General features: G+C 38.8%; 1 protein-coding gene and 1 long non-coding RNA gene across 3 annotated transcripts; one reads left to right on the top strand and one right to left on the bottom strand.

Moving 5' to 3' along the window:
• The first annotated feature begins 7,113 nt into the window (after window positions 1-7,113).
• On the top strand, window positions 7,114-25,313 carry LOC148189755 (uncharacterized). 2 transcript variants are annotated; one of them, XR_015776438.1, is made up of 4 exons: window positions 7,114-7,336; window positions 17,387-17,620; window positions 20,723-20,831; window positions 25,179-25,313. It is a non-coding gene; the product is annotated as an uncharacterized LOC148189755 (long non-coding RNA). The 2 variants fall into 2 exon arrangements; XR_015776437.1 differs by having other exon boundaries at window positions 25,097-25,233.
• rmi1 (RMI1, RecQ mediated genome instability 1, homolog (S. cerevisiae)) lies at window positions 16,584-25,283 on the bottom strand. Its single transcript, XM_088076673.1, has 8 exons — window positions 25,122-25,283; window positions 23,973-24,083; window positions 23,019-23,168; window positions 21,203-21,273; window positions 20,702-20,825; window positions 19,885-19,966; window positions 19,552-19,741; window positions 16,584-18,587 (listed from the first exon to the last, which is right to left on the bottom strand). Exons 1-8 carry the CDS (start codon window positions 25,281-25,283, stop codon window positions 17,354-17,356), a joined length of 2,124 nt encoding a protein of 707 aa, XP_087932799.1. The 3' UTR covers window positions 16,584-17,353.
• Window positions 25,314-26,510: the final 1,197 nt, after the last annotated feature.

Genomic DNA, 26,510 nt, shown 5'->3' with positions numbered 1-26,510 from the left:
AAAACAAGAACAAACAAACAAACACAGAGAAAGATTTGATATTTAAAAAAAAGTCTGGTGGAAGCTGTGTAACTGTTCTTTGAAATATACTGTTTGCACACACAGTATGATTTTATAATACCTTTTGTATTATTGTTTGTCTTTTGTGTTTATTGTATTGCACTGTAGGGATTTGCAAACTGAATAAAAATAAAGGTTCACTTAAAAATAAACATAATAATCATAATTCAGATATAAGCATATTAAAGGTTTACTGTGGGGTAGCGTACACACTGATTGTGAAAGCATCCCTCTATATTTTTCTAATAATAATAATTATGCTTTTACTGCAGCAGCACAGATGAATGAAAGGAAAGATAAAGGTGGATAGATGGAGCGATGGCAAGAAGCACAGAGGTGCAGTGGGGGGATAAAGAGAAGGAGAGCGTGAGTATTAGGAGGCTGAGGCTAGTGGATATTGGATTGACATGTAGCACCACTCCAACAGAAGGAGAGGGGGATGAAGAGCAGGAGAGAGAAACTGAATGATGAAGATGAAGTTGTCATCCACCAGCACTCCAAAAAGCGCACAAAGGGAGAGGAACAAGGGGTGGGGGGCGCTGGAGTGAGGGAAGCATATGGAGGTGGATCAAGAAACGGCAGAAAACAGATTGATTGAACGTGGAGTTTGGTTGGATTCACAGAGGCACTTAGAGAGAAGGTACCAGGTAGATTTATTAGTGATTTTCTTTAAATATAGTTTTAAAAATGAAATAAAAATTTGCCCTTGATCCTGCTACATGTCTTGAAGTTGAGGAGTCTCACAGCCTGGAGAAAGAAGCTGCTCTGTAGTCTGCTGGTTCTGCAGCAGATACTTGTGTATCTTTTTCCAGATGGCAGCAGGGTGAACAGACTGTGGCTGCGGTCTTTCCTTTGGGCTCTGAGACACCTCACTTCACCGAGGCCACTGACACTCTGTCGATGGGAACCAGTGAAGTTCTGGGCAGTTTTAATCACCCGCTGTAGAGCCTTCCTGTCCTGGGCTGTGCTGCACGAAACATGCCAGTTTGTGATGTTTCCAGTCAGCATGCTTTGTGTTGTTTCTCTGTAAAAGTTAATGCGGATCTTGCTCTGGAATTAAGCCTTCCTAACTTTCTGCAGAAAGTAGAGCCTTTTCTGTGCCTTTTTAACCTGGGTGGGGATGTGTGATGACCGAGATAGGTTCTCAGTGATACTATTTCCAAGGAACCTAAAGCTCCACACCGGCTCCACTGATGTAGACGGGGATGTGTGTCTTTGCCTCCTTCTTTCTAAAATCAACAATAAGCTCCTTGGTTTTGCTGATGTTGAGCAGTAGGTTGTTCTCTGAGCACAAGATTGTTGATTTCCTCCTGATATATATATGAACTCTCATCGTTGTTTATAATATGGGTCGATGGTGGTGTCATGATGATGGTGAAAACATGGAAAACGGATGGATGGATGGACGGATAGATAGACAGATAATCAGCTTATTGATAATCTTATCAAGCTACACAAGCATTTATGTGACTGTTGTGTCTAATCACTGTTCTCCGTGATATGCTCTCTGCCTAACAAACTTTAATTGATGCTTTAATTGCTCGTTGACTCATAATTACATGGACGTGTCTTGGTGCCGAGTGAGAGATTAAACAGGAGAATCCCTGACAAATGTGTGCAGACGGATAGACGCACCGCCACATTAATTGTGGTGAACAGTGCAGAGGCATGTTTCTCATCAGAAAATTACCCACAAAAGTAGTGATCATGTTAGTTGAATTAGCATAATTTACACACAGAGGTGACACCTTCTTTTGTTTGAAATCTACTAAAACAGACAAAACTTGCCTTGGGTTGTCTTGGAGGGTTGTGATTTGTCCTTTTCATGTCTCTTTGAGTTTTAAAATGTCATTAGCTACAGTCAGTAAACTACAGTCAGTAAACTACAAGTGAAGTCATCTGTTAAGACAACATTGGCTGTTTAGTTTATTAAATACACTAATCAAAAATTACAATTTAAAAGAAATCTGGCATGGAAATACAATATTTGTAATATGTGCAATATTATTATGATGCTATGTGTCTATTACATATGCTGCTTTAAAACAACGTTTTAGTACTTATATATTGTTGAAATATAGTCTTTAATGTGTCTGCTTGTCATTGAAGTTTCTGTATAGTTAACAGACCACTGGAAACCTGAACTGATTGCTATTGGCAGATACTGCAGTATTTTAAGATATTTCGTTTCACATTTAAAAACTGGTCACAGTATGCTGATTATTGAGAACACAGTAGGTAAACAGTGAGAAATACTGATTTCAATTTCCAGAGCCCAAAGTGAGACCTTTACATTTACGTTTGTTTTTTATTAAACATTAATGAAAACCTAACATTTGAGAAGCTGAAACCATGAAATAGTTTATTTATTGAATAAAAAAGTCTGATTAAGCCATTTAAAATCAAAATTGTTTCCAATTAATTTTCCACCAGACAACTAATCAATAATTCACTTCCACATTTGAGCTCTACTCGTTTGATCAATAACAAAGCATCATATTTTTAAAAAAGACTCCTATCTGTTTTATATGGTAAAACCTTAATTTGTAAAGAAGCTAGCTAAAGCTGTCAAATTATGTCAAGTAAAAAGTGAAATACAGTTAGCCTTCTGTAATGTCAAAGTATATACTTGTATGAAAATAAAATGCTCAAGTTCAGTAAAAGTACCTCAAAACGACAAGGGAAGTGTTAAAAAGCTATGTCATTAAAAAAAAAAAAAAAAGCCAACATGTACCTTAAGATTGTACTTAAATATATCACTTGATAAAGTCTTACATTCCAGCACTTAATATGTTTTATACATTTTACATTATCTTCTGAGACGGACCGCCAAAGCTCAGCATCTTCCATCCAACCAGGGATCTGTGCCTGCACACGTTAGACCCTCGACATACCGCCTGTCTATCAGGACTTACACTTTTGGACACTCACACTCTCAGTTCACACCTACAGGCAATTTAGAGTTATAATTTACCTAACCTGAGTGTCCTCAGTCTGTGGGAGGAAAGTGGAGCAGCTAGAGAAACTAATAAATTAGGAGAGATAATGCAAACTCCAGAAATAACATGTTCACTTATCTACTCATTTATCTATTTATTGGTCAGACTGACACACGAGACTTTTCAGTTATAGCTTCATCGCCTTTGTCTCCCCTGTGGAAGCCCAGAGCTTCCCACCGACACCGACCCTTAAATTAAAGGAATTGTTTAAAAAAATGAAAAGATACATGTATTTACCTATCTTTTTTCCCCTGAGTCTTAGATGAGAAGATCGACACCAGTCTTGTGTCTGTACCTTTAAAATGAAGATGGAGCCAACAGCCAGTTAGGTTAGTTTAGCATAAAGGCTGGAAACAAATAGTCTTGCTCCATCCAAAGGAAACAAAATTCATCTACCGGCACCCTTTAAAGCTCACTAATGAATACATCTTGTTTGATTGGCCGAATCTTTTGTTCTTTTTTTTGTTTAACCTGCACAGTGTGAATTTGCTGGTTGCCTGGCATCTAGTTCTGGCAAAGAACAACAAATTGTTGATTTTAAATTAGTTTTTTTGTACAGACTAATGGTTAATTTGTGCTCCCTTTACATACAAAAATAGATACAAGCATTTCAAGCGTTGTAGACATCATTCCTCATATTTCCAAGTGTCCTTTGTGATAGCATAGATACCAGCTTGTTGTCATTTACCGCAGCCTGTGCAGCCACCTTGCAAGGTTGTATGATATGTCGTCGGACGGCACAAGTTGAGAACGCGGCTAGACAAAACCATTTGCAGTGTGTTGATATGGCGAGGTTTACAACATAATATGAGGAGCAGGAAGGTCCCCATAGGGCAGGTGGGAGGGGCGGTGCATCCAACAAACCCAGAACTTTCACAGAATAGTCAGTGTTAGCTTTCAGTCTGAATGTGGTGTTTTTGTTGTTGTTTTTACTTCTGGAGATTGCATATAGGCTTCTAAAATCATAAGAGTGGTGTTCCTTTGTGAAGGTGATATTGCTGAAGAAAAAAAATCTACAGTAATTCAAATCTTTTTTTTTTTTTTTAGAACAAATCGGGGCAATGATAACTTTTTGCGGCCTACAGAAAAACATCATTCCTTCCTGCAGCATTATTCCTAGGTATTGGTGCAATGTGATTAAATAACAAATTACGTAATAATTATTTGTGGCATGGAGGGCAAATAAGAAAGCTATCTGTGTTCATGTATCTCCCCTGAGATCACGGCAGTGCGCACCAGTATTTGTGTGATCAATATCCATCTTTTTGCTGCCCATCAGAGTGGGACCATGAAGCACATGTCATGTTTTGCGAAGAAAATATTGTGATGGAAAGGAGAATCTGTGACACACAAACATTATGTGGCCCCATTAAATATCTGATGCTGCACTTTCTTATTTTTTATTTTTCTATTTTTTTTCAGATAGCTCCTCTTTGAATTACTTTAAAGACCATCTCGTCCAACGTTGCCTCTTTAATGGTAAATATTAAGTAGCATTCAGGAGTGTTGGAGATTCAGGAGTCGAGAATGTTCCTTATTTCCTATTTGTTCCAACAAATAATACCCTCAACAACACCCGTTTGTGGCAGGTTCTGAGAAAAGCCTCTGCTGAGCGACTGTTTTATGACTAAATGTGTGTTTAGCCACATGTGCCCTTCATCCCATGTGCTTTCACCCCTGCTGGGAGCGCTCACACAGACACCATGCACACACAGGCTACACATGCACTGACGTGCATACGCTCGCTGACCAATGCACGCTCTTTCTCTGTCAGTCACACACACACACACACACACACACACACACACACACACACAGATGAATTCCCTGGAGGCCAGGCAGGGGGTCTGGCTGGGACAGAGATGAACACATGCTGGGATCAGAGCAGCCGTGTGTGATTCACATTTTCCTCTCTCTCTCTCTCTTTCAATCTCTCGCTTCCTTCTTTCTCTTTTCATTGACACCCCACTCCCACCTCTCCCTGGTCCGCTTACTCCTCCGCGCCTTTGAAAACCTGAGTGTTTCAAATGTATTCTGCACACAAACTCATCAGAGGACCGTTCCTGAACCTATAGAGGCAATTAGATATTTGTGTTTGAAATCTGGTGAATTTTGCTGTCTCTCCCTCTCCTTCAGAGAATCATTCTGTCTGATCCTTCACTCCCCTCCTTCCCTCTGTCCTTATTTCATGTAGCTAGCTGGGTACCAAACTCCTCATTACTTTAATTTAGAGAGCATGCCGCTCCCCTAATGGTCTCAGGGGCCCGAAGAATATCAAGTGCTGTTTAATTTTTTGATTCTATTCAGGCTTTACATTCATGTCCCTCCACCAGCTTTTCTGACCATCTTTCCATCAATTCAGTTCCCATTTAGTGTCCCTCTACAAACAGCTACTAAAAGATGGCTCCAACCCTTTTTTTTTTTTTTAAGAGTGGAGGAGGGGAAGGATGTGAGTTTTAAAAGCATATCAAAGCGCCACATGTAGTCCCTATATTTCATGCCCTCTGTTTCAGGCATCCAACAAGTGTTTACATGTTTTACTGTTGTTCATGGTCTCCTGAATGTGTACTTATTTAATCCTATCGTTTGTTGAATAAGACAGATCTCCATGGTTACAGAGACAGCAGAGAGCAGGTGGAGGGCCCTTGAGGATGCATTAGGACCTTCTTGCGAAAAGGGGATGCATCTTAGCTGTAAGCTAAACTGTGCATCAGGCCTGTCTCAAGGGCCAGCGCAGAGTTCATTGGATCAGGAATTGTCCTCAGCTTGCTGCACATCTAAATGTGGGCTGCGCTGAGAGCGACCTGAACAATCAGGTAATGAGTATGTTTGTAGAAACATTATTTGTTACATCCACCAATGAGGTTATGTTTTCTAATTGTTTTGTTGCTCTGTTTGTATGCGGCTTTACAAAAAAACTTCATAAACCATGATGGAAGGGTACATGGGCCAAGGTAGCATACATTATATTTTGGAGTGGATCTAAATCACAGGGCGGATACACTTCATCATTTTTCACTTTCATTAACCTTGCGAGAGAGGCCAGTTGGCCTCAGTAGGGGTCTGTGCTCTTCGATTGCCCTGCTGTTTTTCTTCTTTTGTAAAAACTATGAAGAATACAGAGTACATACACACATAAATAAGCAGTTGAAGATCTATAATGATAAATTGCATGAGAATAAGAACAAGAATTTTGAGCTGACGGAGCAACAATCACAGAGGTTGGCACTGCCTTCTGAAAATAGAATACATATTCATTGATTTTCTATTGCAGTAAATGATGCATTAAATGTGGCTTGTTCTGTTGTTTCATAGCAGAGCACACTAATCAGCAGCTGTGCTGTAACATCTATTTCTTCCAGATGGTGGTCTAACAATGAGTAAATTTCTGTGCACAAAATAATCTGCTTTTTACACTTAATCTGAAAAAGACTGCTTTGGTAAATAAAAATGAATATTCCAAAAATATTACTGTTTACAAGCAGACATACATACTCTGAGTTATGAGCACTAATGTGTTGTTTAACACTTCAAAATATAGAAAAGTGAAACTGCTGGAGACACCTTTTCTTTTGCTTTTTTTGCATAATTTTTTAAAAAAGTTTTCTTCTGATGTTGCACTTGTTTGATCGTGTAAACACAGCCTCCCTCTTTCATTCCTTCAACCATCTTCTTAAAAAGGTCGGAGCTATGATACTTGCACATATCCAAAAAAATCTGTTGATATCCAAGTCTTTCATAATATCTAAAGGTAAAGGTATGACAATTCAGGCTATTGTCATATACTGAATAATCGTGGAATATTAACATGTAAACATAACCAATGACAATAGATAACCAAGATTTCCTTGGTTAAAAATCGGAAAACCATAAGCTTTCCAGCCACATTCACTATTTCACAGGCAACTTTATTGCCATTTTCTGTCCATCAGATGCCCTCACACTTTCCCAAATGACATAACTGCCCCACCCATCACACCTGTTCCCTCTTTCCTCATTTGCTCTGCTGCTCTGCTGCTCTGCTGCTTGGCCTTTAACTTCCCATTCTTCACCTGCATCTCATTCCCTCATCAGTCACAAGTGGACAGCCAAGACAAACGGCTGTTCACACCTGTGTCTATCATGCATCTCCAGCTGATCACTTGTGTTTGGATTTTGTTACTGCCCCGTGGACAGTTATTACAGCCACACTTTTGCTAGTTGCTCAACATTTTTCCACCCATAAGGCAAAACGAGGGATAGTCATGCAACACGTCATCCAACTCTACATGGAACGGGTAAGTGTCTGAGCACTAACACGCTGTCACTAATCAACCACCAGGGTCAGTGTACTTGGTCTTTGAATTTTCCTTCCAGAAGCAGGAATGGAAAAACAAAAACAAAAAAATATATATATAATTTTCATTTCAAAAATCCAGAAATGAAAAACAAGCTATTTTAGTTTTGGGGGTCAGAAATGGAATATACAGAATAGAAATGCCATTTACTTTTCTTTGTCTCAAAAATACAATAAGATATCAAGAAATCAAAGATGTAAAAACAGTCTTTTTATGTATGTATTTATTTTTGTTATATTTTCTGAAACCATAAGTTGCCCTGGGTTAAGAAATAAAAATAAAAACATTGTTCAATGCAAAGGTGCCAAAATAGTTAGCTGTCTATAATAAAGAAAGCAGCACAAAAAAATCTTTTTTGTTTGTTTATTTTGTTTTTACCAAGGGCAACTTCCAGTGTCAGAAAATAATTTTCTTGGTATTTTATTTTATTGTTTTGATGGGAGAAAAAGACAATTGGTTTATTATTATTATTATTATTATTATTATTATTATTATTATTATTATTATGAGTAGTAGTAGTAGTAGTAGTAGTAGTAGTAGTAGTAGTAGTAGTAGTATTACTTAATGACCCCAGGAATCAGGAAAGAAAAAATGTTATACCTATTTGTTCATTTATTTATTTACTTTATTTATATTTCTGAAAAGAAAATTCAAAGACCAAAAAGTGCACTTACCAACCGCTGATGACGTAGTTCCTGTTGGGGAGGTATCAGGACACATTAGCGTTTATACTACAAAATATGTGTGGTCGAATGCGTCCTAGACTGCCTCGGCAAGTGGTTTGAATGTTCAGATTGGAAATGCGTTTTGGTGGCCGTTTGCACCTGTATTCAGTCATTGCTTTCGTGCTCTTGCCACATTATAACACCTTCACTTATATATAGTTGCACATTTTGTACAAGAACTGCAGCTCAAATTGCTTTACAATCAAAAACAGAGTGAGAGAGAAAAGATGATCACATAAATATATTCATGGTACAAATAAGACCACAAAACACCTTCGCCCTCCTCCTCAGTCTCCTCTCAGCTTTGTCTGCACCCTCTCCCCCTCTGTCCATTCTTGTCGTACCGCCTTATAATTTCCTCCTTTGCCTAATCTTCACTCTTTTTCCCCTCATCCACTGTTGTATTTAGGCTCATCAAATTCAGAGTGAGAGGCTTCTCAGTTTTCTTCAGCAATACATGATTGAATTGAGTAGCTTGAAAGCAGAAGGTTTTAACATGAAGATGGGGAGGTGATTTTTGAAGGCAGTGAAGATTAACAGGGCCACAAAGAGACTGCAAAGTTACATCTGTTTACAAAAACTAATCATAGGTTTGCAGCCCCAAAAGAGTATTTAACTACAGTGCTGATGCGTGATGTTTAATTTGTGTCCAGACTTGTGAAAACTGGGATTGAACACTGGCTTGAAACCTTAAGAAAAACAGCCAAAAAGCAGAAACGATTAACCACAGAAATTCATGTGTATCCTCCTTGTTAACTGTTGATTTAAAGGAAACTGAAACAGAAAAAAAAAACCCTAACCACTCTTCCTAATGTTAAAATTGAATTAATCATCCACTAGACACAAGATTTAAATATCTTAACATTATGGGGAGCTCAATAAAACACAATTAGGCAGCACTGGCGTCAATAGGAAAACAAACATGGTTACAGGGCAAGACATTTGCAAGAGTGTGATAATGCATTCTAATGGACAAGCAACAGTTAGCAGCCAGCTGGACCATTTCTGATCGGCTCCATTAATAAGACTTGATAATGTCCCCGTAGACGACGAAGACTTGTTTCTCATGTGTGTGAGTGTGCATAAATGAATGAGTAATTTTGATTGTTTGTATAATTTGTATATAATTTTGCCTCCGTAGCGACATAACCCCGCTTTTCTTCTCAGCGCTACAGCTTATTTAGCTTTGTGTGTGTGTGCGTGTGTGTGTGTGTGAGAGAGAGAGAGAGAGAGAGAGAGAGAGCATAACTACTTACAGTAAATGATGTACCCTGTAACCTCTGTTTCAAGATTTATACCTTGTAAAATAAAAGATCTAGCTTTATATATATTTATGTCTATATATATAGATATATATATAGATATATAGATGTAACAAAGAGCAATAGAGACTACTGTGGAAAACACTTAAAATTGGTGGCTGCAGTTACTCACACTTTTTTATATTTCTTACCATAACATAGAAACATTTTGGCATAGCAACAAGACCCCTTGAACAACAAAGATATGCCCTTACAGTCTTTACTCTGTGTTAGTGCCCTTACAAAAACACATGAGTTCATGTGGTTTTGGAATACCTTCATTGTGTTTTTGTGTGAAGCCCATGTAAATTCCCAGTGAAACCTTTGCATTTACCAATGTGAAATTTTCAGAATTACCTGTGAAATCCATGAGATAATGTGAAACTTATGGGTTAACATCTAATACTATCAGCAGAGCCGTCATAGGACATTGGCGTGACATCCCACAGCTCTTGCTGAGCCGGAGATCTCTAACCAACAATCTGTCACTGTCATTATAGCAGAAGTCCTGGTTGAGACCCCACATATTTGATACGTCTATTTAACCAATTCATTGTACACAAGCAACGGTCCACACACACAAATTCAGATGGTATGATGAAATGTAATAGCCGTGTCACTCAAAACAAGCACAGATTTTTTCATTCTGCACAGTGAAGGTCAAACATTAATATGAAGTAACAATAACTAGAACATATTTTTGACTTGAGTGAGGGCCTTAAGTGACCAAATGGAGAGTTCAAAACCACCTGATTGTTCACAGTATTTGCCAAGTTGACCTTCTAGTATAAAAGCAACACTGCATCTGCCACTAATGCTGCAGAAATGTGATAATGGAGTTAAGTTTGGTAAAAACTGAAATACCTTTAACAGAGGAGAATGAAACAGGAGACAGTTAGTCTGTTTGTTAAAGTACACATATCAGCTCAACCAATGTCATTTTGTAAGTGCTTTATCTGAGCCAAGCTTCATCTGAGTGATACATTTTATTAGTCAGAAAGTACATGTCAGGAGATGGTAACATGAGAACAAACCCCTTGTGAATGTATGTTTACAGTTATTTTTATATTAATTGACTCTATTTTTTGCTTACATGGTAGGTGAAGATTTCAGGGGAGATGCAGAGGACACGTCCCCCTTCAATATTTTAAATGTGCATTTGTGCCCCCCTCCTCCCAATAAAAACATGACAGCAATATGACAGGACTTTTGATACATATTTCCACCATAAATTGATGCTGAAAAAAACTAAAACTGATGTACAATAAATCACCAGAATGCAGAAAATTGTGTTTGGCATTGAAAATGTCTCTGGAGAGAACCCTAACCCCCCAGTTTCATATTTGTCTACCCTCCAAATGTTGATATGAAACTTAAGCCCTTGACAGAAAGCTCAGTTTGCTAAGGTGCAGGCAGCATCTTTTAGTATTGAAAACACAATAACAAATACAGTAAGAGTAATTGTAATACCAAAAAACATGGTTTTTTTTAAAAAAAAAATGATGCAGTTCTGCCTATAACAATATTTAAAATAAGGGTTTGGTTTTTTTTGCTATAATTAGAGCAATGTAGAGGGGGGAAAATACATTGTTATTATCATTATTTCCTGTCAATGAAATTTGCGGAAAATGTACAAAGAAATCCATTTTAAATTGAGAGAGAGCAAAGGAACCAGAAAAGAGCCGGTAAAAGGAGACAGAAGAAGGACGAGTGAGGGAAAGAGACACTGGAGGGTGGAGAGGAGATAAAAGCTCAGAACAACCATACAATAACATTAGGAGCAAAGGCTGGATGGTGGGTTGTGTATGCCTACAGCCTTCAGCAGTGAATACTGCCTTTCATTTTCCAAGACAACCTGCGGCTTTTCTCCCGCATGCCAATCACTACGGCAACAATACAGGCAGTTGCCAAACAGCCTTTCAGTTTTTGTGTGTGTGTGTGTGTGTGTGTGTGTGTGTGTGTGTGCGTGCATGCGTGCGTGCGTGCGTGCGTGCGTGTAAAACAGTCCTAAGGCAGTGTGTCATTTGAATTCTGATGGCAGCTCTGTCACTTCAACCTGTATTTCCTTGCCTGTCCTATACATGCGTAAATTGCACTTAAACATCTTCTCAGACAAGAGCAAAACCAAGCAGCAATCTCAGAGGCTGAAATATTAAGCCAATGCATACGTGCCAAAAAACGCAGTCCCTCTAAAGGCCAGTTGAGGCTGGCTCCAGATGCGAGTTAATCCCTATAGATGTGCAACTTTACAGGAAAAATAAATATTTTTACAGCAAAAAACATTTGTGGTCTTAGGTCCTGGACAGAGGTCTGTGAGAACTTTACATGGTTACCTCTCTTTATATATCTCTTATATAACTCGATGCAGACTAATTTGGAGTGATGTTTTTGCACTGCTTAGGAGTAGACAGACGCACGTTAAGGAGCTGATATTAGCGACAGTGCTGGTGATAAATACGCGATACTTCTGCAGAGTCATTTGACCTGGGTGTGAATGCCGATTGTACACTTTCCCATTGAACTAAAAGCTAAATGTTAGTGGATCTTTGCATTTTTTTTAATGCAGTGGGAATAAGGCTTTTTTTTCATTAACCATCCCTGTTATATGACAGCTAATATTGCCCTTTGCTCAGAGAGTAAGAAGCTATTTGAAGCTTATTGTTTTCCAGATTTGCAGACAATTTTGGCTGCTGTTTTTATTCTTTCAGTTAGCCACTACCGTTAGCTGCTTTTTAAATCTCCTGTGGTGGGTTGCATGCATGACATGTTAAAATGTCTTATGCTTCCTGCCCGTGTTCCCGTCCTGCCTGCTGTCCCTTTAACACATCTGGAGCTGTTATTACCTTCACTGGCGGCTCAAATGCGAGACAACTCTAGCCCCCCATTCTGTGATCGTACCTTTTATACAGAAGGTGGTATAAGAGTTCATTTTACCCACCTTGAACATGCAGTGCAACAGCGGTTTATGAGTCAGATTCAACCCTCACTGCCCGTTCACTATTTTCAACAGTCTGTGGCAAAGAATTCAACTTTTTGTTTGCATGGAAAAAGCTCCCCATTTACAGCCAGCATTTACTCTTTAACCTACATACTTCCTAATCTCTTCTGGTGGATCTCATTTCCCCTTAATTCCATCTTGTCCCAATGGTTTCCTGATGGTGACCTTTCATTTCATATCCTGTCTCCTGAATTAAGGGTATTAACTCACACATACACACAAACAGGGGCACGTACCACATAAATTAACACCCTAACGGGATAAATGACCGCAATGCCTTCACCTAACAATATGACCAGATGACCAAAAGATCATCTGCAGTAATCTCCTCCATGAATAAAACATTAGAGGAATTCAGTGACAGCGTGAGGACCAAGAACAGCCGGCTGACGGCTGATTGACGGACACACTCGTCTGAATTCAAAGAGCTGCGTTGACCTGACCACTTTGATACGCTGGCTGTCATGTGCCAGATTGTCTGTAGTCTTTTCCAGCCTGCATATTCTCTTGTATTAACTAGGGCTACAGAACAAGGCTTCACGATGTTCAAGAGTTGTAAGGGCGCGGAGAAAGCACTCCGCACAGCTTGTCAAATTACCTTCCTAATGGCCAGCTTGTCAGGCAGCCTCATCTCTGTGGAGACAGAGAGGACAAGTGGGGGGGGGGCGATCTATTCTCTTCCTTGTCACAGCAAAATCTCCCATCCGTCTCTTTATAGGGCACCTTTGCTTTCTTTTCTTTTAAGTCCTGCTGCTCAAGTACATCCTGCTCGAATTCAAATGGTAGTAATGGCTTGGTAGTATGAGAGTCGGATGTAGACAGGGGCCAGCGGTGTTATAGGCCTGTCAATCGTCTGTCTGCACTCTTTCGAAGTTGCCTCACCGTGCTTTAATAGGCTTTTCCATTAAGTCTAGTTAACAATTATTCACCTGAGTTATCAGTAGGTCAAAAGGCAGATTATTGTTTCTCATTAATAGCAAAATTACATCTTTAAAATCATTACAGTCTTTTCATATCTTACTCTTGTACACTTTGTCCAACAGCTTTATTTATGCATTTCCCATCAAAGAAGAGCTGATGCACTCTACGTTATACTATTAGAATATATTCAACAGGTGTATAAGGTATCATGCGTTTGGCTGTGTGTGTGTGTGTGTGTGTGTATGTATATATCCAGGGGCATAGCACCAAATTCTGGGCCCTATTTGCTTATGCAGTCTCTGTCGCACTTGGCTTTAGCTGCGTTTAAAGACAAATCGAAGTGCCGGGGCAGCCTAAACCATTTTTCACCTTTTTTTAAGGGGTGAGAGGGGTCTTAGAAAGCTTCCACTATTTACTAAGTTCAGTCTCTCAATTGATATATTAAGTCAACTGTAATTTACTTAGAAACACAAGTTTGCAAAGCAAAGGTTGTCATGCCAACCCTATTATTATATGTATGTGCTTATGGGGCGGCTGTACAATTGATGTTCACTGAAATTATCTTAATAATTAAAATTAGTTGTCTTCTTTAACAGTGAATCTATATGTTGTGGCACTGCCATTTTAATTAGGCTGTACAATATTTACTTTTTTTCAGTTAAAATGCCTGAAAACTTTGCTCCGAGCACAAAATGGATCCTGTCTTCTTTTTTTTTTCAAACCACATTAATCATCCCCTTCATCCATCCAGATGAGCCAAAACAAAGTAGGAAGGTACTTTATTGTTACCAAAGTCCGAGTTCCTCATAATTTTCTATTCCTTTAATGATTCACATCCTCAAGCCTCAGTGTGCGCGCGCACACACACACACACACACACACACACACACACACACACACACACAAAAAGAGGTATGTTTTTGCCTTGAGGAGAAACCATTTGCTCATTTTGATGGAGGCCTAAAAGAGAGGTTGAGCTGTCTAAGTGGATTTTTCATTACTAAATGTAATAGGGCAAAGAAAATTACATCTGCTGCAGCAGGAGGGGTATTAGGATTGCTCATGTATTTTTTTCATTGATATTTGTAATGACCAAAGAGGTACAGTGCAGCTGTATATGAGCATTAGAGAAATTAGCACAGTGCTCTGTCCCTCCTGTCTCAGTCTCCTCCATTCGCCTGCTATTTGCAATTTGGAAAGGTACATCCAAACTCACGGGGGAATGAAAAAGTATATTTTTCTCCCTGTTACCGCTCCGGACTGAGACAGAAGTGGAAGACTAAAATCGAGGAAATAATATTGCAAATGGAAAGCTATTAGGGCGGTTGAGCACTTTCTCATGCTGCTTCTGAAATATGTCATTTATCATGTGGTACTGCATGACAAACTTTTAAAGACTCAAAAATTGTAATTTCCTCACAAGACTGTAGTCCAGCCTTTCAATGAACCCCAGAACTACAGTGCACATGTAATACATTCAGGAGGAAATGATGAAGGTCATAAGCTTCATAACAGATCTCTGAGAGAAGAATTCCTGCCGTAAATGTTTGGTTCGTGTACAGTGCATGTTCCCTGCCAACTTCCATCCTAAATCACCTCCTAAAAAGCTATATTCATATACATCCTTTTCATATTCATATATATCAGCAGTGATGAGAGACATGCTCAGATGCTGCACTTCCATACAAAAAGAATAGAAGTCTGGCAATGAACATTTTACTTTGGTAAATGTACAAGAGAGTCATCAACGAAATAAATCTAAAATAAAATTTAAAAAAACAAGCCATTAGGCAAAATGGCCACTTTCAAGGTCCAGTGTGTAAGATTTATTAGGATTTAGCGGCATCTTATTTATTGTTCAGGTTTTTACCAGGAGCAGAATTTTTGGCAGAGGTGTCTTCCTCTTCATGCCAAATGCTGCTTGTGATTAAATCTGGTAAGAAAAAAAAAAGACTGAATAAAGCAGGTTCACATTAAAAATCCACGTTTATTTTTATTGTGTTTTGCTCATCGCAGACCAGCTACTATCCCAGCATCTGCTGTGTGCTCACCTTTTTTCTGTGATAACTCAAGATCCAGACATTCAGGAGGGCCAAATTTAAATTTAAACATTATGATAGGTTTTTCCAATGCTCTTGTCCTGTAGGAGAACTATGGTGGCTGATGATGGGGGCACTAAATCCTACACAGTGCATCTTTAAGTTTAATGGCACTTAAATAAATTAGTACATTCATATAAGCACCTTGACTTCTCTTATTTCCCATGTATTTTGTTATAATAATAATTTTTATTTATAAAGCACTCTTTAAAAGCTACATTACAAAGTACTTCACAAGGCTGCAAAATAGACAAAACAAGTCAAAAAAATAAAAGGTTTTTAAAAGAAAACAGATTTAAAAGACAAAAAAGGTCAAAAATGAGGTGATAAGAAATAAAACAGTTCAAAGTAAACTAAAGTCGTGCGATTCTTCTTTTTCTGACATTATAACCTGACTGCGTTTACACCTGCTGAATGTCAAAAAAAAGGAAACACATTTAGGGAATGTGTTTTGACATATAATTCAGTGAAAGGTGTACAAAGCTGCACTGAGTGTTCACCATATAGCCACCATTCGTTAGTTACAGTACGTATACAGTGAGGTTTGACCGCAGCATCACTGAGACAACACTCCCCTCTTGTTTCATTTATTCCATCTCCCAATATTTATTCCACTTGTGTCTCCCAATGGGTTGCTACTCTCCCCCTCCTCCATCGTATCCAGCCTCATTAGCACGTAACAGGTTATCGATATGCATAGCAGGGTCCTGATTTAGGCATTCAACCTGATTAGCCCTTAATGATTGAGAGCGACTACCTGAATGGAAGTGCACACAGTGACAGTAACATGTATGTGCTCTCCTGCACAAACGCACAGAGACACATAACATACATCATTTATTAGCATGTATTTTGCTCATTTTCACACTGAGGACATCAAAGTGACGCCTAATTATATTGTATGACGGCAGACAAGACACAAATTAATTTGAGTAATACAAAAATTGTTGAGACATTTCTACCTCTAAAGACAACTGCACAGCTACCTTTAGTTACCATTATCTGAGCTTAAACAGTGCTCATCCCAAAGGTGCATTTAATAAGACTATTACAAACCAAACAGAACACTGCCTCTCTCTCCTATTGTTAATACAATACTCACTTAACAAGAAGAAATGGATAGATAAAATCAGTAGCGAGCTCTTACTTCAAGCATGTTTTTATTAGTCAGTGTGTGTAAAAGAGAATTATAAAACCTTCAGAACAATCTTATTTTAATACACAGTGAATTAACACATACATTCGCAGTATATGAATTTATTAAAGACAATAACATAGTTGAGGCTCTATGATGTAAAAATAATCGAAGCTCATGGCCTCTCCTTTATCTCCCTTTCCTCTCATTCTCCTCTCAGGGAGTTTATTAAAGCCCCACGCTGCCCTTGGATATTCAATCATTTTTAGTCAGAAGTAATGGATGTACTGAATGAATGCAAAGGCTGGTAATTCATTACAACAATCAGAACATGAATTATTTTCTCCCCATTTCCCCTCTCTCATCTTGCATGCTTCACTCTCCTTCCTCACGTAGTTTTCAATGTTACAATTTGGGATGCGCAACTTATTTAGTTTGAACTAATATGTTGATTATCAATCAGTGTTGATGTTATATGTGGTTACTTTCCTTGGAATTGATGCTGTGAATGTTAAGCAGAAAATAGCTCTCTGAATAGATGAATGAAAATTTCTCTAAAGACAAATGACAGAATGTCACATTCGCATACAGCAGATGGAGCGCATTGCAACACACTGCTCTCCAAATCTGAAGCAGTGACAACAGCTTGATCACCAATCCTAAAAAAAACCCACCTTTATTTCATTCAATTTCTCATCTCTGCTTAAGGGCAATATACTTCTCCACTGCCTGTAATTTTCTCATTATCACCCACTTCCCCCTAACTTCTCCTCCGTGTCTATTTTCTCCTCTCTCTCACCCTCTGCTCCAGCTCCTGGACTACTTTCTCATTGATGGGGTCGGCCTTGGTCACCACGGCTTTCCTGCCGTCTGCTTCGACCATGATGGTCATAACGCAGCACATGTCCACCAGCCCTTCCTGACACCTCCTCATCCCGGCATCCAGCTCGCCTTTCCGGGCTGGGTCACGCTTTAAAGCCCCCTTCTCTGCCACCGAGAAGCCCAGCAGGCCCGTCAAAACCTCATCAGACAACTCCACATCCAGGTAACCAGTTCCATCAGATACCGTAGCGCAGATGCCCCAAAGACCGTTGCTGCTGCTTAGTTTCCCTAAAAGAGTCACGATAAAAGCTTTGACACGGATCTCTGTGGTCCGTGGGTGAGGTTTGGACATTGTCTCTTCTAACACACACAAATATGTAAAAGGTGGAGAGGTCAAAGTGACCGAGCTGTCACTCTGAGGTCCTTTTTTAGCAGATAGTCTATCAAATACTGCAGTGTTAGAGGTTTGCCCCTGACGTGTGCTGTGTGAGCTCTCGAATGCAGACTCTGTCTTCATAGAAAACTTATCTGTTACACTTAATGAGTCGCTGGTAAGTCTACAACTGGAAGTGGCTGTTTTATTTCTGGCGCTCTCTCTTTCTCTAATTGGTCCTTGTTGGACAGAGACCTGATTTGGCCCCTCAGTTTCTACCTCTGCAAGAAGGCAGTCCATATCTTCATCCATGAAATCACTCTCATTATTAGTTACAAATTCTTCTTCATTTGATGGCTCTAAAGCTGCTGCCGGGTTAAAGGACTGCCCTGTAGCTCCTTTAAAGAAGTCTTGATAGGCTCTTTTCTGTGAGATGGATCTAGAGTTGCTAGAACCATGGTGTGACCCAGAGCCATGCAAACTGGGCTGCTCAAACTGTGCAGTTTGGGCTTTTGTTGCTCCATTAGGATTTCCCGTTCTGTTGTTGTTGTTGTTGTTCTGTGGCGTGTTTCTGTGGCTGCAGTCAGACTGCGCAGCAACATTTGTACTTTCTTGAAAAATCACACTGTCCAACTCATCCAGGGGAAAATCATCAAATTCTTGATCGGGAAAGTCTTCGTCTGTCATGTTGTGATCTGGGATCTGAATCGAGAGGTCTGAATCCTCATGACTGTTACCATGGTGATGACCTTGGACTGAAGCCCCTCTGTTGTTTTGGGTGAAATTGCTTCTGTACGGACTGGCAGAGGCTTCACTTCTGCAAGAGACCAACCAAAAAATGTTGGACTGAGTAATATTTCTAGATGTTTTTAACAGTGTTAGCACCCCATAAATTATACAGAGGGCGTCAGAGTATTTTTTCCAGTGTCGCTCCAGCAACAAGGGGCAGAGATAGTTCAAAGTCTGATATCACTCTAGACTTTAATAGCAATTTAATGAAAGAACTATTTTCTTTCTATCGAAATGCATCATCCAACCCAGGCTCATGCTTGTTAGTTAGCCTATATTTTGGGCAAAATTTTATTTATAATTTTATTTTGCTTCTAGGAGATGCACTGAATTCAGGCGAAGAGGAACCTTATTTTAAGTCTTTTGAGAAAGTGCAACACCCCACCCCACCCCAATTTTTCCCCCAAATCAGTGAATAATCATGATAAATTTTGATGATCTCAATATTGATCAAAATAATGATTGTCATTTTGGCTATAATTGTGCAGCCCTAACTGCAAGCTGCGTGCCATGTAGTTCCATTATAATCGAGAGAAAGGAGACATCTCTATGGACGATACCAACACACGAGGAGAGAGAAATATTTTTGATTTTCGGGTGAACTGTCCCTTTAAGTCTTAAGTCTCCATGATTACAGCCTGAAGTCAGACAGCTTGCTTTGCATTTTATGTCATGATTAGAGAAGTCTTTGTCATTCAAATAAAAAAAATCAAATAATGTAGCAATTTATTCTCATTTATTTCTGACTGTGCAGGAAATTAGTGGTCACATGACAGCAACGCCAACAATGACAAAAGAATATATAAGTTTGCTGATGAGCTGTAGAGTGAGTGTTAAATGCTTCCTGAAGTAGCTGAAAGATAAATGCTGATATTTTTCAGACAAGACAGACATTATGCTAAAATTCAAAATGTCAAGGTTTATTTGCCCGATAGTGAACACCGCAGAGTTCCAGCTTAAAATGTCAAGGCATCATGTTGTTAACCACTCACCTGTATGAGGCTGCGGAGACGAGGCTTCTGACAGAGGAGGTTCTCGAGGACTGAGTCGAGGTCTTGCTGAGCGTCCCGTAGCCGCTGTCTTGAACAGGCTCAACCTGAACCCTTTCAACCTCCTCCTGGGCCTCCAGATTGGCCAATAACTCTGCGTCATCAAGTTCCAGCACGTCCACGTCCTGGTTCCCTGAAGAGAAAACAAAAAGAAGCATAATTATTTTCAATTCTGAAATAGGTAATGTGAGCTTAGAAAAAAAGACATCCATTTCCATTCTTAAACGGGCCGTACTTTACATAAAATCTAAGTAGGAGGAAATGAATATACTTCACCTTGTTGTGGTGCAGGTGGGGCCTCTTGCCCCTCCTGCTGCTCCTCCTCAGGGAGTCCCAGCGTCCGACACAGCACCTTGCCCTGTCAGTATAGAAGTACACACTGGATCTGTACACATTATGGTATATTATAAACTGCTGTATCAGAACAGCTGGGATTTTGTTTCTACCTTTGTTTCATGAGCTGTAAAAAAACGGTATCTGGTCAATTTTACTAACTAGATTTAATCTCAATGCTTTAATAGATGACAAATAAATAAAAGGGTGATTAGGTCCATATAGTATTCATATGACATTTGTAACAAAAAATAAAGAAAAGAAAAACATGTATTGGTTTAAAGGAGTAGCTGATCCACAAAGTGATAATTTGTATAACAAATACTCACCCTGCGTTACGAAACACATATACATTGTGACAAAAACTATATCACTTTTTGTTTTTTTTCACATGCCATAACAGAGAATCCAAAAACAAAAAAAAAGTCTTGATGCACGACTTGTCCATGCGTGAAACTGTTTGTGCAGAAGTGTTTTAAATAGTGACATTTTAGCAAAAATGCATGTTTGGGAAACAACGAGCATGACTGTATAAATGAGACTTGGATTATATCGCTTTTTTTCTGCTTTGGATTATTTTTCCACCATGGAGACATGCGAGAAAACCACATTTTCATAAACAGAAGATCATTTTGTTTGTATAGTATTCCTGTAAATTTGCTTTTAACAGACAACTGAAATTAACAGTTAGCTACCACATAAGCAGTGCTGCTGCATATGTGGAAGTTAATGGAGATCCAAATAGACAAACAAACAGTACCTGTTTATTTCTCTCCACCAGGTCCTCCACCTCACCACCCAGGACCTTGATGTTGGTTGACCCCAACAGAAGCATCCCGAGTCTGCAAACCATCTGCCCCTGCAGCTGCAGCTTCACACCAGGCCTGATGGTAAGAGCCGACAATCCCAATTAAATATATGGTTCCAGAAAATTTCAGAAAATCGCCAGTGTTTTTTTAATTCTTGAGAAACTTGGAGGGGCGTAGGAGTAAAACATTTATTAACTTTGATTTAATTTTCAATTTCATGTTATTTCCATCCAAAATCGAAAAATAACACAGAAATAAGTAACAGCGGCCCCTCTGTTTATCTTGGCTACTATTAAGATTGAACACATTTTTTGCTTAAAAATTGGAGACAGTTGCTGAAAAGAAGTAAAAGAAAGACAGACAGATAGAAAGAAAGAGAGAATTGTTTTGATCATTTGATTATAGAAAGTTATGTTGAATGCAGTTATTTTTTTTGTGGATTGATTGTTAACCTGAGAGCTGTGCTGAGTGCAGGGATAGGCTGATACTCCATGGCCTCCAAGCTCTGGACTCCATCTGTCACCTGTACAACAGAGATGGTGTATTTTACCAGCAACAGTTGAACAGGGAAATGTTTGTGAAATTGTAATAGATTCATATACGTAGATACTTCTCAAAAGAAAGTTAAACATAACTGCTGCCCTTGCTTAGTTTTTCGAACAATTTTATAAATTCAAAACGTAGAAAAATAAATGACAGAAACATTTCTATGCATTTTAACAGTGAGGTGCAGCTACTGTAATACTGTATGTGTAAGAAACTCTGTAGGTTGTGAAGCTGCAAAACATTAACAACACAACATGAGCCATCATAGAGCTTGTTCGCCTATTAGTTTGCGTGATGTGTAAACTTTGGGTGTGGTTTCCACTTTCTGACCTGAGAAAAATCCAAATACTGATTCATCAATACATATTGATTCTGAATACCTAAAACACTTTCAATTCTCAGTTTCCACAGTATACATCTATACATGCTGCGCTGACTTGCTCTCTTCTATTGTTTATATTTACTACAGTATTTCTGCTGTTCTCTGCTAATAACCAAGAAAGAATTTTATAGCCGCTATACTGATAAAATTCAAATATAAGCCTTGTCCCATGGTTTTAAGGGTTAAGCAAATAATAGCTCTGGCTTTTGATTAAAGTTTTAAAGTATGTATCTTTTAATATACATTTTAAGTTGTATGCCATCAAAGTCATTTGCTTCCTGATGGCATGAAAAATGGTACTGAATATCTATGTTTTATAAATATTGTATCGAAGTTAGAAATCTCAGTATCATGAAAACGCTATTCTGCATAGGATCAAAACCTCCTAATCAAACTATTGTGGCATGAAGTCAGTGGGCATTATCTTTTTTTTCATTTAGCTGCAAACATCCTAAAACTTTGCTGAACAGTTAAATCGAGACTGACTGAATGTTACATAACTGTTTTTGCACTATATATGCTGGATGAGCTGAATTTTTCACAATGCAAAGCTGGTCACAGCTTATCTAAACCGCATCTGCTTTATTGTCCTGCCTTTTGACAGTTATTCCAGTGTATTTTAAATGCCATGTGTCTTTTAAGCCATGACTCCCAGAATTGTGAGAATTCAGGACTCAGACATCATAGAAAAAAAAATGCAACGTTTCTAAGCAACACCAGCACTATTCTTGAGAAACCATAGAGCAGTGACAAGTGTATTACTTAAGGTGAAAATTACAGTCTGTGCCTTATATTCCAGCAATTTACTCTTTCATATGCTCCCACTGATTGTCCACTCTGATTTGGTTAGGAAGGAAAGCAGAAGTCTTCATTATTCTAACCGACCAAACACATAAAGATAAAATGTGGTCGTAGAATATCGCTGGACAGTTTCTGAGTATACTTCTACACATTGGTAAATAGTGTAAAAACAGTGTATTTTTAATGTCAAATACACTGTAGCCAGTACCATTTTGTATACAATGCCAAAACCTTTTTGCTTTCAGACTATTATGATCACATTTTTTTTTATAAACTGAAAAATAATAAATGATAATCAACCTCAACCTATACACTCAACCTATGCAGCATAGGTTGAGTGGACAGCTCAATGTAGGTACGTTCATGAAATGTCACATATACTCACATATATACTAATAAGCTGTTGAAATGCAAAAAACATTGTAAAACCTCTCCATAGGCGTTCTCTCTAAATAAACTGTTACCATTTACAAAGCACAACATCAATATTCAGGGGTTATATTTTATTATACCTACTGTATTTCATACATGCCTCTGACCTGCAATAGTAGCATACGGGTCGCTCTGGCTTCCCAGGGCCTCTGCGTGGCCTGTGTGACAGCAGACACCTCGTCGTTGGCACAATCTGAGCCCCTCCACTTCTGCAGCTGACTGTACGCAGGCTGGCTGATATCTATTAATGAGTCAACCTAAAACAGAGTGACACCTTTGATTATGTTGCCTTTGCCTTGCATATTAATTTCTTAAATATTTAGTGAGATGTTTGACACTACAGTCTAATAACAGTATCGTGGGTATAGAGTGTTGCAGGAATGAGTCCCTAAACCTGGAAATGAGTTTGCGTTTTAGCAACCCCAGTTCCCTAGTCTCAAAGACAATGTTTTGAGGTTTTTTTTCTTTTTTTTATGGGTTTTTCTTTAGAAGCCTGACATTAGCTCTGTGGTTAACACAAGCTTGACAGACTTTCACATTTTGTTATATGACATAAAATCTGTCAGTGTATACCCCACTTGTAAATTTTGAAGCTTTAATGTGTCTTAAAAAAGGCAGTTGCTAACAAGTGGCTGAACATGGCTTTACAGCCTTGTTGTGGTTGCAATGCTGAAGTCATGGGACCGTAATGTACAGTAGTTCATTTAAAGCCCTCCTTAGCTATTTATTCCCATTGATTCCAGTTTAAGTATCTCAAACTTTCTTTTGCCACAGAGATTATTTTCTACAAGACTCAAAAATCCATTGGAAAAATCAGACTGGCTTTTTGTTGAGAGAACCAGGGTGATGTTTACTTCAGTTATGGCCTACAAATACATGTCATCCTTGCAGCAGTACAGTACTGCCTTGACTTGGAAATTTGTTGAACTTCTGGAGCTTATTTATAGGTGGAACATGTGGTTATTTTAATTTTTTAACTTTCTATTTATCCATTGGTACTGTCCCTAACATAGTATCACACCATAAGCATGAGATGAAATATACGATCAACAAGCCTGTACCTGGACACAGAAGGTGCCGCTGAGTTCAGTCTTCTGGGCCTGAGAGAGCCCCTCAGGGAGAACAGGGTGGCCCAGGTCCCTCAAGTCTGTCAACAGCCACTGGTCCAGTGCCTAAAATATCACATCATGCACATGAGGGTTAAAGCTGCCAGCCTTTTTATCATTCGCAGCTAAGACATTTTTCGTTCACTCTGTATCATTAGTTATTTGAGAAGATTTCTATACTTTGTGATACAGCCTTCCATTCAAATTGTGACACATTAAAAGACATATAGCAGGAGGCACAGTGACTCAGTTGTGTCATCAAGTATGTGCAGATTTTAGGTTTCTTATTTAGGATTTAAACATCTTAATCTACATTGTTCTAGGGTTCTCCCAGGTGGGCCACTTGAATCTACTGATAATCACTGTCATGTTCCTGGAACCATCAACATATGATCTATGCCTTGAGAAATTAAGCATTATTCTCCCAAGTATCTATTAAAAAAGGAGAGAGATTGTGGCCACGGACGGACACAGCTGTTCAGCAACAATATTTAGGTACACTGTGGCGTACAAATGATGTGTAAACGCACGAAAACATACCCCACATGATGCCACCACCAGCTGCTACAGCTGACACCAGGCAGGATGGATTCATACTAGTTACACAAAAATGTTGCCCTGCTATCAGCATGTTGCAACAGCAACCAGGATTTGGCAGACCAGGAGGTGTTCTTTCACTCCTCAATTGCCCACTTTTGATGATCACTGCCCGCTGTAGCATAGTCTTCCTCTCGCGTCAGCGACCAGCAGTAGAGCTGTGCATGGTGTTTGGCTGTTGATGCTTGCCTGCTTCAAGGTTTAATGAATTGTACTTTTTGTGCACTGCATATTTGGGTAGGGTTACTTTTGATGCAAAGTTGAATAAATCAGCTATTTAAATCGTGCTCTGAGTTTTTATGACAAAAAAGAAAGCGACACAGTCTGCTATTTCGGGTAGATTAACCCCCCCCCCGCATAAGACCACCTGTTATCATGTGACCCAAGTCTCATACTTGAGTCCTGTCATTGGCACAACAGAGCTATCGCCATGACAACTGAGCAAACTCCAGACTGTAACCATTTTGCATTCGTCTGCTCAGTGAGACATTCAGACATCCTGCCTACCTGTTGGTTGATTTGCTGCTGTGACAGCCGACCTGCTCCTCCTGCCTCTTCCTGCAGCCACTCCACGCAGGCTTCCAGCCAGGCAAAGGGCACCTGGACATGCCAAGAGGACTGCAGCCAGGCCTGGGTAGCACGTACCACAGACTCGATCTCAGGGGCCATCCTCGTCCTTTGTGTGTGTTTGACTAAGGCCACTTCCTGATGTCTTCTACACTGTTATCTGCTATCATAAGAAAACAGTTCAGTTATTCATATTCAGTTGTACAGTTGTGTAATGTAACAAAATAATAATACTTTGTTATGGTACTTAAGTATTTTTTGGAGTATCTTTACTTGATTTGAGTTTTTATATTTGTCAACTTTCACTTCTACTCCACTACATTTCCAACATAAAAAATGTATGCTTTTACTTTGATACTTTTCCGCTAAGTTTCTTTCTTAATTACTACAAAATAGGAAAGGAATCAGGAAGTGAGGAAAGGACAGACAGACAAATGAATGGATGAGAGGGAACTAAAGTAAAACAGACCTTGTTTTTCTTCAAGTGCAACAAAGAAATACACTTTCTCAAAATTCTGACCTATTGCTTTTTTTTAACCTGGATTCACTTGTATGTTTAATACTTAAGTACATTTAATATCACAAATGAATAGTCCCCATGATACAATATTATCACAATACTTCAGTGACAATACAATATTGCTGCAATTTTAAACATGTTGCAATATGCTGAGTATTGTGATCAGATATCTTGCGATACTCTGTGATTCATTACCTTTTTCCTACTAAAAATTATTTTCCAGAATGAAAACTTAGTCAACATCTCTTTTATCTAGTTTCCAAGTTTCCAGTGTGTTAATCTCACTTCCGTTACTTTTATTGCAGCAAATATGCATCTAGTGGACTGAAAATGCAATTCATTTTAATTAATTTTATTATTTTAGTAGGCTATCTTAAGTTTAATTTGTATATGAAATATAAATATATGATAAAAAATATTGATACTTGGTGTCCATGTAACGAAACAATATTGCCACACAAAAATTTCCTGATATAATATTTTAATAAGCGACTTTAACTTTTAACAAAATCTTTTTCTGTAAGATACCTGTACTTTAACTCCCGTGTGGCTTTAGAGGTACTTCATCTGCCACTGCAATTACATTTCCCTGTGATAACATTTTGTACATTCGTTTTCAGTAGTGGTGGTTCAAATGTTACATTTAATTTAATTCATAGCACCCTGCAATCCCTGAGGGATATAAGGGAGTAGTGTGGTGTGGAAGTTGTCATCTTCTCTCTGTATCTCCAAAACCACTTGACACCAAATCTTGTGGTAATTTATTGATTAGGAGAGATTACTTTATTGTGATGTAAGAACAGAAGAAA

The sequence above is a fragment of the Plectropomus leopardus genome, chromosome 4 (genome assembly GCF_026936395.1).
Source record: "Plectropomus leopardus strain MGB_pleo_1.0 chromosome 4, ASM2693639v1, whole genome shotgun sequence".
Lineage (NCBI taxonomy): Eukaryota > Metazoa > Chordata > Actinopteri > Perciformes > Serranidae > Plectropomus > Plectropomus leopardus.
Note: the sequence above shows the minus strand (reverse complement) of the source record. Positions and strands in the feature narration are given on the sequence as shown.